This window comes from Perognathus longimembris, chromosome 28 (assembly GCF_023159225.1).
Source record: "Perognathus longimembris pacificus isolate PPM17 chromosome 28, ASM2315922v1, whole genome shotgun sequence".
NCBI classification, from domain to species: Eukaryota; Metazoa; Chordata; class Mammalia; order Rodentia; family Heteromyidae; genus Perognathus; species Perognathus longimembris.
This window is the reverse complement of record NC_063188.1, coordinates 88,633,070-88,646,694: the sequence shown is the minus strand read 5'-3', so window position 1 is coordinate 88,646,694 and position 13,625 is coordinate 88,633,070. Positions and strand designations below refer to the sequence as shown.

General features: G+C 35.8%; 1 protein-coding gene and 1 non-coding gene across 5 annotated transcripts in view; both read left to right on the top strand.

The window, feature by feature from the left end:
• Positions 1–7,938, top strand: part of Prrg1 (proline rich and Gla domain 1) — an 85,601-nt gene extending 77,663 nt beyond the window's left edge. For all 4 annotated transcript variants that reach the window (XM_048336321.1, XM_048336319.1, XM_048336320.1 and 1 more), the window contains exon 4: positions 4,650–7,938. In XM_048336321.1, coding sequence (XP_048192278.1) covers positions 4,650–5,138 — 489 coding nt within the window. In that variant the 3' untranslated portion in view covers positions 5,139–7,938. The remainder of the gene's footprint in view (positions 1–4,649) is intronic.
• Positions 7,939–13,104: 5,166 nt separating this feature from the next.
• Positions 13,105–13,211, top strand: LOC125344476. The gene has a single exon (XR_007209572.1). It is a non-coding gene; the product is annotated as a U6 spliceosomal RNA (small nuclear RNA).
• The last annotated feature ends 414 nt before the right edge of the window (positions 13,212–13,625 follow it).

The window sequence follows — 13,625 nt, the reverse complement described above, 5'->3', positions numbered from 1 at the left end:
TGATAGAAATATACTACTATGCCCTGATTTTTCTGTTAACAAGTAGTCTCATGACCATTTTTGCCTGAAATGTCATGGAACCATGATCCTCCTGATATTAGCCTCTTGCCAAGTGGAGATGGACAGATCTGTGCCACTACACTAAGCTAAGTTGAGATAGGGTCTCACTAAGTTTTTGCACAGGCTGATACCAAATCAAAATCTTTTCTATCTCTGCCTCCTAAGTGGCATGAGCCAACAGTGTCTAGCTTAACAGGCTTGCATTTTAGTTCATATTAAGCATGTAAGGAAAATTGAATTTTCTAAGAAAGTGGCCACATGGCTTGAAATATCTAATACTGAGAGCATATTGCTTTTACATTTTCCCTTGGTGCAAATCCCAGATGTAAAACATTTTTAAAAGATGTAAGCCAGAATACTAATAGTTGCTAACATCATTGTGATGAAATTATAACTAATTTGTTTTCATGTTCAGTTGTTTCTTCATTAGTGAATTTTTACATAGTTAAGATTTACTTCCTGAAAATTATTAAACTTACCAATTGTATTGGTGACAATATAAAAAGTGACTGTACAATTTTAAGAACATGTTTGCTAGTTTCTCTTAAAAAGCAAAAAAAAACCTGGACTTGATATGTAGTCCAGTTTAGAAGGCTTAGCTGGCCTAACATGCTAGGCCCAAGGCCTACTTCTGGCTTTTTTAAATATTGAATCTCTCTTATGTTTTCATTTCTTCCTAAAAGTAAAATTCATTATGACCGTGTGTACCTCTTTAGTAAATCATCAAGAGTTTTTCATACCATATCCAAGTACATCTTAGAATCAAAGAACATTGAAGGAATAATGTGCCTTAGACAAGATCTGACTTCAGAGGGTAGAACACTGAGGACTTTGTGTCATTGCAAATTTAAAGGGCTGAGTGACCAAGTAATTAGATATGAGACCATAAAACATGTAGCTTTAGTGTCCAGACTCTTACTTTGGACAAGATTTTGTATTTTATGTAAAAGTCATACCTCCATGGGATATCTGAGTTTGAAATCTCTGATGTCGTCCAACTCCCTTAATTTTCTCATTGGGACAGTGATCTAACTTGTTCCCAGCTCCTCTTTTGCCAATTTGGCTCCTTCCTTTGGTACCAGAGATTTAAATAATATAAATGACTTGTAATATCTAAAAAATAAATATGACTGCAAGAGAGTATTGACTAAATTTAAACATTGGAAAATAGAGTCAGGGGCTAGGGATGTATCTCAGTGGTAGAGCACTTGCCTAGCATTCACAAGGCCATGGTTCAAGCAATCTCTTTTAAAAAAAAAAAAAAAACAACAAAAAAAGAGTTATGGGTTGAATATGAAGTTTGCCCCAAATAGCTCCCAAGTTGTAGCTTGGTCTCCAGCTAGTATATCTTATAATTAAGATGTGATTGGATCATGAATACTCTGATCTATTTAGTGGGTTAATCCAGTGAGGAATTCATTATTTGATGGCATTATTGGGAGATGGTAGAAACTTCCAGACAGGGGATTTAACTAGGTTATGGAGCATGTTTTAGGAAGCTATATATTGTCTCTAACCCCTTCCTCATCTCTTTCTGCTTCCTAGCTTCCATGAGAAGATAAGCTGTGTTTCACCCACACCCTTCCATTATATTGCTTTACAATAACTAAGGAACCACAGAATCAGTGACCATGGGCACATGTACTGAAGCCTCTGAAACCATGAGCCAAATTAAATTCTCTCTTTTTAAATTGTTTTTCTCAAGTTGTTGCAGTGATGAAAACATGAATAACACTGGTAGGGAAAATTGAGGAGAAGAGAGAAATGAGTCAGTGCACTGAAGATTAAGGGTGGCCTCTGTACCAAGATAAGGGATAAATTAATCAGACATTTAGCAGCATAGACTTGGCTATGATCTATAAAAATGAATCATAATCACTATTATTTATTGAGTATATATAGTGAGAGTATATATGTATATATATATTTGTATATATATTTATTGAGTGTATATATATTGGGTGTACATACATGTACATATATAGTCTAGATAATCAGATAATTAGGTAGATATGTTGTAGATGTTATTTAGTGCTGGGACAACCCATAAGTTGTTTATGTTATCTAAATTTACAGGTGAGGAAATTATGGCTTAAAAGATTAAGTTGCTCAAATCCCATATCTAGCAATTGGTTGTAGTTTCCTGAAAAAAATACTAAGTATTTTATTTATTTATTATTTCATTGTCTTCAAAGGGTCTTTTAAGTATTTACTCCTCAGCCATTAAATATTTAGCGTCAAGTATTAAACATGTAAAATACTAAACCACTTTCTCTTTGGAATTATTGTTTAAGTTAAAAGTACCCTAAATATTTTCTATAATACCTTGAGGTCCCTCCTAGGAATGATACATAATTTTTTTAGTACTGTTCCTGGGGCTTGAACTTGGGACCTGAGGACTGTCCCTGAAATACTTTTGCTCGAGGCTAGGTTTCTGCCACTTGAGCCATAGCTCTGCTTCTGGAAGTTTTTGATAGTTTAGTGGAGATAAGAGTCTTTCACACTTTCCTGCCTGTTCTGGCATCAAACCACGACCCTCAGCTCTCAATCTCCTGAGTAGCTTGGATTACAGACATGAGTCACTTGTTCATCATATATAATTTTAACTTTCAGTCAACACCTGCATACTAAACAATGCTGTTGGAAAAGGAGTTGAGGAACAATGTTTGTTGGAACCATACATCAAAAGGAACCATTAGAAAACAAGGTGTCCATCTGTGGAGTGTTTGGGTACTAAAAATCTAGAGTATCCTAAACTAACACATACTACTAATGATGATGGCAATAATGTAATGAGAACCTTAAAGTTGGATATGGAATTACCATTGTCTTATATTTGTTATGTAAGAGGGGCTTTTTTTTTGGGGGGGGCAGGGTAGTACTAAGATTTGAACCCAACCTGGTGCTCTACCACTTGAGCTATATCCAGACCTTTTTTTTCTTTTTTCTTTTTTCTTTTTGCCAGTCCTGGGGCTTGGACTTCGGGGCCTAAGCACTGTCCCTGGCTTCTTTTTACTCAAGACTCCAACTACCACTGAAGCCACAACACCACTTCTGGTCTTTTCTGTTTATGGGTGCTGAGGAATCGAACCCAGGGCTTCATGCATGCAAGGCAAGCACTCTTCCACTAAGCCACATTCCCAGCCCAGACCTTTTTTTTAAAAAAAAAAAAATTACTTTTTTGTCAAAGTGAAGTACAGAGGGGTTAGTTTCATATGTAAGGCAGTGAGTACATTTTTTGTTCCACTTGTTACCTCCTCCCTCATTTTCCCCCATCTCCCTCCCATGAGTTGTACAGTTGGTTTACAACAAATGGTTTTGTAAGCATTGCTTTTGGAATGGTTTGTCTTTTTATCCTTTGTCTCTCGATTTTGGTATTCCCTTTCCCTTCCCTAGTTATAATACAGGTAATACAGTATCCAGAGTACTCAGATGAGATACAGTGATAGCAGGGGTACAACCACAGGAAGGGAATACAAGAGAAACAAAACAAAGCAAAACAAACAAAAGAAAAAAAAGTTGTGGTTTCACATGGCATGTTGAAAATAATTACAACAATGATATAACACTTGTTTCCATAATGTGGAGTTCATTTCACTTAGCATCATCTTATGTGTTCATAAGGGTATAGCTATTGGGGTATTGTGATCTTCTGCTATTACTAGCCTAATCATGTACTAATTATTCCCTATGAGGGACACCATAGGGTTTATGTTTCTTTGGGATCTGCAGCCTAGACCTTTTTATTTAGTTATTTTCCAGTTACTTTTGCCCAGGCTAGTCTCAGACTGTGATCTATCTACATATGCCTCTATGCAGTTGTGACACAGACACTCACCCACCCGACCTGGCTTGTTGATTTAGATGGGATTTCATTAACCTTTTGCCTAGGCTCACTTATAACTATGACCCTCTGAACTTCAGAATCTTGAGTACCTGGGATTACAACAAGGTGCCAACATGTCTGGCCTGACTTTTTTTTTCTCTTAATAGGTCATAGCTGAAAAGTGTAAATATCTCCAAGTATTGAAAAAGAGTCTTGGATTCTGATTATTTTAGAGAGCACTCATAGTGTGCACAATGATGCATAAGTAGTCCCCTAACTAATGGTAGTTTGACTTACAGTTGTTTTGACTTTGCAACATTGTGAAAATGGCATGTGTCCAATGTAAAACCATACATCAGAGATTGAATTTTGCTATTTCCTTGGGCTACTACTATGCAGTAAGATAGTGGCAGAAAGCTGTGGCTACCACTCAGCCATGTGATCCCAGTGGGGGAAAAATCTAGACTCTGTGGTGGGATATATGTGAAACTGTGGTGCTTACTAGTTTTGTTTATTAAATGCATTTTGCTTAGTGATGTTTTCAATTTACAACCAGTTTCTCAGGATATAGCCCATCCTAAGCTGAGAAGTTTCTGTATGTTTAGTTTCTTGTCATGAAAACTATAGGCTGTAAGTTATTCGAACCAACAAATCCAGTTTTGGTCTTTGGTTCATAGTGTTCATTGAACCTAGATATTCGTTCATCTGCTATTTCCTTTCTCTTGAGCATACTGATTTTGGATTTATTTTTTGTATTTTTCAGAGGGAGTTTTGGAGCACCTACACAAAAGCGCAGCAAGGAGAGACTAATAGAGGAAGTGACTGGTTTCAGTTTTATCTAACCTTTCCATTAATCTTTGGTCTCTTTATTATCCTCCTTGTCATTTTCCTAATCTGGAGATGTTTCCTAAGAAACAAAACTCGTAGACAAACAGTGACTGAAGACCATATTCCATTCCCTCAGAACCTTAATATCATCACTCCACCTCTCCCACCAGATGAAGTATTTGATGGCAGTGGATTGTCTCCGAGCTTTCTGGAATATGTAGTTGGGCGATCAGATTCTGTCTCCACTCGCCTATCCAACTGTGATCCCCCACCAACCTACGAGGAAGCCACTGGCCAGGTGAACCTGCGGAGTAGTGAAACAGAACCTCCTCATTTAGATCCACCCCCAGAGTATGAAGACATAGTCAACTCTAACTCAGCCAATGCCATTGCTATGGTGCCTGTGGTAACCACCATCAAATGAAGCTGTGCAAACTTCTTTTTACTTTAATCATTTTTAAAATACTAATGAAAAAAACTTTCTAGCACTTTACCACTACATAAATGTGTGTTGACTTATTTTATTAGACTCTTACAGCATACCACTTCACATTTAACTGGTTTGATTTTCTTTAATGATTTTTTTTCTATTTTATACTTATTACTTGTGCTCATTTTTTTGGCTAGAGGTAGAATGTGAAGAGAAAAAAAGCATACTAGTAGAGATCTTCATGTGACATAATGAGAGCTACATATACATGTGTGAATATATGCATATACATGTGCACATGTGTATCCATCCAGTATGTGTGCAATTGTCTTAAAACTCATTAACACTTGTATCTAAATTACCTGTAAGGGCAACATTACTCACTAAATTTGGAAGAAGAAAAAAAGAGGCACCAACAATTTATGTAGTAGCAGATAGTGAGTAACATGCTGTAGAAATTTGCCAAGAGGATATATTTAGAAGGTTTCCTTATTCTTACAGGTTTAACCTTCTATTTTGAAAGGGAAAAATGCTGAGTCATTCTCCATTTTAAAAACCATCTCAGAAATGCACATAGAAAGCAATACTTGCTTTCAAATGCATAGCAAGAAAGTGATTGATCATTACTGGTATTTGACTCGTTTTATATTTGGGATTTTCTTCTTGTTTGATGCCTTCTCCCCACACTCTAATTAAACAGTTTGCTTACTTAGCATCCCATGCTATTTGTACTAACATCCTGATGGGGAGAATTTCCTGGCATGGAATAATTTCTAAAGTGGATATAGGGATTAATGATAGTCAATAGATACTGTTTTTTTTTACTCCTTTTCTCACTAGGAAGGGACAAAAATTATTTTCTTCTCACTCTTTCATCGTATTGTACTCTCCTGTTTATTCTCTCTTTACCATCACAGATTCTTCAGGCACCCAAGAATTTAAGTTAGAATAAATTTTTTAAATTGCTTTCTTAATGTTTTTATACATGATGCAATCTTTGCCTAAGATTATAAGAAGACAAGTTTTCATTAAATTCTAAACTGTTTTTATATTGTTCAATTGGTTGAAGAAAATTGCAAAGTGTGTGTGTTGTTGTAGGTGCCCACTAGATCTAGGTATAGATCCAGTACCTAACAATGTATATTATCATTGCTATTTCATTTTACATTTTTGTCAGATTTTTTTTCGTACTGTTGGGATTTTTACTTTTCCCTTGGAGCAGAGGGAACAGGCTGCAAGTGAATGGCCAACATAAACTAGATCAGAAAAATAAAAGGGTGATATGAGACAATATATGTATAAATACTTTGTACAGTAAGAAGACTTTTCAAATATAAGACACTAATATTATGTTCGTGTGGTATATTGGGATGAGTTTCTCCCTCTCATTCCCTAAAATTAACCAGAGATTTTTTATATTGATAAATTGAGCAGATTGCTCCAAAAATAGCTTATGTGTTCCCAAACTGAGTGTGTGAGCTCTGTTACTTGACTGTACATAGTTGTGCCAATTTAAAGATGATTGCGAACTCTGTATAAACAGGGAAAGATGTTTGGAATACATACTAAATTTTTAGTTAATGGCTTTCCTAGACTAAGAATGATTATACCTTGATAATAGTCACAAAACGTACATGGTGATCTTTGGTTTCTAATTAAGTCTGAAGGTAGGATTGTTTGACCCAGTGAGTAATGTAGACATGTGTGGAGTTTATGGGTTGTTTCTAAATGAAAAATTAAGGGCCCTTTAGTGTGAAATATTTTGTCATTAATATCAAGCTTTAGATAAGACCAGCAATTTTTAAAGTGTGACCAGTGGACCCTTAGGGTTTCTTACAAGCCATTCAGGGAATCTGGAAGGAGACCAAAAAATTTGAAAACTACAGGATTAGACAAAGAATTGAATTCTTCTTATTAGGTATCTTATTACAACTTGCTTTACTTTTTGAACTCCGGATGTTGAGTTTAATGCTGCATCTTAGAGATACCTGAATTGCAATATAATATTGAATGCTAATCCTGAGAGCAAAAACCCAATCTTTAAACTAACATGGCTAATGAAAACACTACTCTATAGTAATAACTGCATCGGCCATGATCTTATGGCAGCTTTTTCATGGTAATGAGAGAATAAACAAAATACCACTTTCTTCAAACACAATATTAGTTCTGTTTTAATGTTTTGCATTTTTTTACAAAGATCCCTTTTGCTACCCTATCTGGTTTTATAAACCGAGTTTGTTAACATTTATTATAATTAAGGGGCTTATCTGGAATAATATATATTTTTGTGCTTTTGCCTTTCTTACCTGATTCGTATTACATTCGCTTTTGATCGTTTTTAATAAAGGTTTATTTTTGCAGAATATATTTAATACACTTCTTAAATAGTAACTAAATTGAATCAACCTATTTGTATCTAAATAAAAGGATGTGCTCATTGGTCTTCTAGTAGAATGATTTCTAAGTCTCTACATGCAGTGGTTGTACCTAGAATCCTGTAACTGGCACTTTTTGCTTTCCTGCTCTAAATATCACAAGAAATTGTATTTGTTTTCTATTGACCAATGCAAATAAGAGATTTTGTGTTTGTTATTGCTCATAGTGACTTCTTTAAGATTGATGATTTGATTGAATAACTATTGAAGTAGCATGTATTTTTATTATAATACTTCACATTTTCAATGCTTGGTTTACATTAAATTATGGTATTTAACTTTTATGTTTATACTAAATATGGTTTTCTTAGGTTTCTGTGTTCTTGGTATGCTAAATAAAGCTATTTTTAAACTCAGTAAGTTTTTATTTCCCTTCACTTGTGTTAATATATTATGGTTAGTTGGAACAATTTCTGCATAGTTCTTACTACAAATGATTTTTAATAAGAAAAGTGATATATTTCTTTTCCCTGATAGACTTAGGGAGTACCACTCCAGAAGTCCGAAATCATCTGATGAAAACTTCAGTATGTTCTCAGTATCAAAGAGAACTTTCTGTACTACTGTGACCACCATGGGCATGATTTTTTTAAGTAGAAATATGTCTGCAGGGGAATAGATTAAGCTCCTTCTTTCAGTGAAGTTTGTCAAATCTTGAGAACAGTGGTGGCTACAGATACCCAAGAGCTGTTTGTTCCTGCTTAGCAGAACAGGCTTTTTGATACTTCTAAAGATAAAAAGAAAAACACAAGATTAAAGCATTGTGACTCTGGGGCATTTCCCTAATTTTAGCTACCTTAGAGAGTAAAAGCTGATTCATCATAACATTAACCAAGCAAACATAATGTTGAGTTGATCTTCATAAAAATTAAAATTATCCTTAAATTCTGGGAGAAATTTTAAACACAAATTATAAGTAAATATCCATTTTATAAGGATAACTCCTCAGGGTTAATGAGACATAAAATGATACTTTAAAAATATATATCAATTTTTAAACTTTCATTGACAAAACTTTCGTCTTGATGAACACAACCATGAGACTAACACCTATATCAAGACATTTTTAATATCACATGCCTCCTCCTTTTAAGCTAACACTCCTCTTTCATCTGTCATAATAGATTGCATTTGTAAAGCTTATACTTTTCTTTAGCCATATAAACTTGCCTTGTTTTGTGTAAGCTCTTAGTCGCTTTAGAAAGCTTCAAGTTAGATATCTCTGTGCTCCTCTTCTATCTCTGCCTTCCTTGAAATCACCTACTTCTTTGAGTCTTCCTATATTTGTAAAGCTCTTTACTGTGAAGAACTGTTTAATCCTTTTAACTCTCTCTCCTATGTCCATCAATTGCTCTGAACATGAAGTCTTTCATTTTTTGTAGCCTTTGAATTGATAAAATATCAAGGATTTTCTGGCTGATCTACAGACTGCTTTGTCATTCTGCTTGTTACTAGTATGCTGTTTGGTTTGCTTTGTTTTGTATTTAATGTTGGATTTGGAACCCATGGCCTTGTGTGTGCTGGGGACAGGCTTTGCCACTGAGATGAACCCCATGCTTCTTCTCTTAACTTACCATTTTCTTACCTTTTTCTTAAACTTTGTACTTGGACATTTTGTTCTCAGCAACTTTACTTAATCAATTCCTAACCTCCCAAACCCACTATAATCTGGCCTCACAAGCTTATTGATTCTTTTTTCTTCCTATAGCTCAGATGATAGATACTACCAAAATTCCTACTTGGTGTGCCACATTAAAGACATGAGAAAGTAATGATGTCTATAGATTTCATCCTGGGAATTTTGCAACCTGACTGAATGACAATATCATTATCTTCTAGAGAGGTTTGTAACACTAATCCTACTCTAGCTCCCATATTCCTCTTGCCCAGCCACATGACCTTCACAAGTAGTCATCACATCATACAGAACCTGTTGCAGTTTTTATCAATTTAATCAGTGGAAACTAACTTTCAAACATTTTAACAGCACCTTAAAATATTAAGTCAGTGGAATAATTATGCTTGACTGCAAAAGTATGAGGCTTGAGCCCCTATCTGTGATCCATCTTGTTTACTTCAGGTCAGTCCCAGTAACCTCTGCAAACCCTGAAATTTATGAACACACCTAAAAAACTACTATAATGAAAAAACTGTTGGTATCCAATTACATACTTCTTCATCTTCCCTCCCCGAACAAGTCTGATCAGGATTTGCCACCTATGAACTATTTGGAATAGTAAGGTATTGATTCAGATATCCCTAACTTAACACTATATTTGGACATATTTTTTTCAGCAACCTCCTTTGTCTTTTAATTCAGTTGAGAGAGTAAAATGTCCTTTACATGACTATATCTAGCAAATATTTTCCACATTTTTTCAAAGACCCAGAATGTACTTCTGACAAGATGACCACCTACAAGTACCAGACATGCTTCTGTCCTACAAAGAAGGACTAAAACAACAGCTGTTTTTATTGGCTAGACCTTTTGGGGAGAGTGCTAGTGTTTAGTATGGATGAAACAAAGAAGTTATGAAATATGGGACCCAAGAACAACCTTATGATAAAGGAAACCAAGTACTTTGCAGTGACCAACATCTTGCCCCAGTTAGGATAAGCTTGAAACTGAGTGGGTCTTCCTACAATGAAGAAATGATTAATTGAAAACTCTCAGCAGTCTCCACTGACACCATGGATACCTGAAGTTTTTATTATTGGGGAACTTTGGGACTCCTGTGGGCTTTGAGCCCAGTTTAAGGAGGTATAAAGGAATATGAGTACTGCACAGTTCCATAGATGGGTCCCATTCCACATTGTACCTTTTTCCACATATGCTAGTACTATCTGCCTCAATTTTGCAACTGAGCATACAGAAGCTGACCATCATACCATAACTCAAGGTTCCAAACAGTCCTACCTATATACCATCATTAACATAGATAAGTGTCCCTCCACTGCCAGTATAATACCACACTAAATTTTCCCAAGTCTACCTGAAGGGCCCCACCCCTATGGTATTGACAGGTAGCCTACCTGGGCATACTGGACTTGCAGTTACTATTTGAACTCCACATGTCTCTCAGACATTGATGAGCACCATACAGCCCATGATCTCTACATCTGCATGGCTCATAGATACTGATGGGTACTTTGCTCTCATTTCCAGGTGTACCATGTATGCCTACCCAGGCCCTATGGAGTGACCCCCACACATGTGGGTATCTTGTTCACTCACTGGTTAATCATACTACACCTCCCCTGCCTGGGCTTGCCAGAGCATCCCTGCCTCTATAACAACTGGAGAAAATGATGGACAACTCATGGCTGCAGCTGCAGGTGTCATACTGTAAACCTGCCCTGATAAGTATTTCAACCATTAATTACAGATGGAGCAAGTATATGGATTCTATACTATAGCACTCACCTGAGATTAAATCTAATTTCAACTCCCTAACTGGCATCCTGGGACATATCTAAAAGAGAAAGTCTTTTACTATAAAATTAGTAGAGACAGCTGATATATCAGAGGTGTAAATATCAATTGTGAGACAAAACAAGTATAAAAAGGAAAGGCAACATGAAACTCCCCCCACAAACAAAATAAAGAAAATATCAACAAAATAAGTGCTAAAGAATTCAAAACAAATATTTCTAGGAAACTCTATGACATAAGAGAATATGGATGATTCAGGAAATTAGAATAATATAGCCAGGCACAGGTGGCTGAGGCCTGTAATCCTAGCTACTCAGGGAAGCTGAGATCTGAGAACCATGGTTCAAAGCCAGCCTGGGTAGGAATGTCCATGAGACTTTTATCTCCACTTAACTACCTAAAAACTGGAAGTGGAACTGTGGCTCAAAGTGCTAGAGCACTGGCATTCAGCAAAAAAAAAAGGGACAGCTATCAGGCCCTGTGTCCAAGCCCTATAACTAACAAAAGTAAATAGGTGAATAATGAAATAAATTTTAACACTCTGTCTTCTGAATGAAAAGTTCAATTGAAGGACATAGATACTAAAAAAATAACCCAATGGCCAGGCACCAGTAGCTTATGCCTGTAATCCCAGATACTCAGGAGGCTGAGATTAGAGGACTGTGGTTCAAAGCTAGCCCAAGCAGGAAAGTCCATGAGACCATGAGACACTTATCTCCAACTAACCACTAAAAAGCTGAAAGTGAGGCTTTGGTTCAAGTGGAAGAGCACTAGCCTTGAACAAACTCTTAGGAACAGCACCCATATCCAACATATAAGACTTGAAATCAGCACATACAAAAGAATCCAACAGAAATATTAGGACTGAAGAGTGAAATAAGCAAAAAGTAATGTAAAATATGGCCTAAATAAAAGATTAGATAAAGCAGGAGAAAAATAATCTGAACTTGAAAATAGGTATTTTGAAGCAAAGTAAGTAAAGGAAACAAACAAAGAAAAGAGAAAGAGAAAGGGGAAAGAGAAAAATAGAGGAAGGAAAGAAAGAGGAGGAAAGTACAAACTCTAGAGGAAAGGGGAAGGGAACGACACAAAGAAATAATATATGTTTAAAAAAAAAAACAAATAGATAGATGCCAGTGGCTTGTGCCTATAATACTAGCTAATCAGGAGTCTCAGACCTGAGGAGCATGTTTTGAAGCCAGCCAGATCTGAAAAGCCCCCATGAGATATATCACCAATTAGCCATCAGAAAACCAGAAGTGGAGCTGTGACTCAATGTAGTAGAGTGCTAACCTTGAGCAAAAAGAGTTCAGGGTCAGTGATCAGGCTCTGGGTTCAAGCCCCAGTACTGATAAAAAAAAAATAAAAATCATTCTAATCACAAAAACTGACAATTATATATTGTATATATGTGTCAGATTAATACACTGTCCCTAAAAATGTGTAAAATTATTTTCAGTTTAAAATAATGTAAACAGGGCTGGGGATATGGCCTAGTGGCAAGAGCGCTTGCCTCATATACTTGAAGTCCTGGGTTCGATTCCCCAGCACCACATATACAGAAAAAGGCCAGAAGTGGTGCTGTGACTCAAGTGGCAGAGTGCTAGCCTTGAGCAAAAAGAAGCCAGGGACAGTGCTCAGGCCCTGAGTTCAAGGCCCAGGACTGGCAAAAAATAAATAAATTAATTAATTAAATTAAATAATGTAAACAAGTACACTACATAGCCACTAAGCTCCATTATCTATAATATTTATGATTGAGGACAAGTCTCTGAATGTAATGGTTCTTTGCTTATATAATTTCCTCTACACTAACTTCACCTTTTGTCAACTTGGTACTGTCACACACCTCCTTAAATCATATATACAAATAATGACAATAGCAAGGTCATACTTCCACTTAAAAGAATACAACTATAATGGACACAACAAAAATCACACAAATCCCTTCCCAGAAAACCAAGCAAAGTCTTTGATAATTCATAACTTGAATGATAAGCTATATAGTTAAAAATACTTAAATACTTCAGTATCATTCATTCAGCATATATTATGGAATATAAGGGAATTTTTTTAAAACAAAAATATTGTGCTAGCTTTAGCAGCACATATACTAAAATTGGAACAATACAAAGAAGATTAGCATGGCCCCTGAGAAAGGATGACACACAAATTCATGAGGCATTCCATATTTTTAAAAAACACAGAAATATTAGCTTATCGGACATATGTTTGTGTAATTAAGAAGGAAATATTTATAATTGGATGCCTCATTTCTGTAACTGGTCACAATCACAGCTGGTATTTATAACTACCTTCTACGACATATTCCATATTTCCTTTGCCTTTGGCAAGCGCATTTTTGTACTTTCCTTGATAGGGTCAACCAAAGCATTATTTCTAATATGTATGGGTTATTAATAGTCTTGTCTAGGTTTAGGGTTGTTGTAGTGTTCCATTTACCTTAATCACAAGGTATACCAATGAAAAAAAAAAGCCCTAAAGACTCTCCAAGCACATCTTTCCTTACCTACTGTCTGAAGTAGTACCACATTTTCCTCTTAGGAGTCTAAATTAACTATCCCAGCCAACACAACTCTCTTTTCTTTC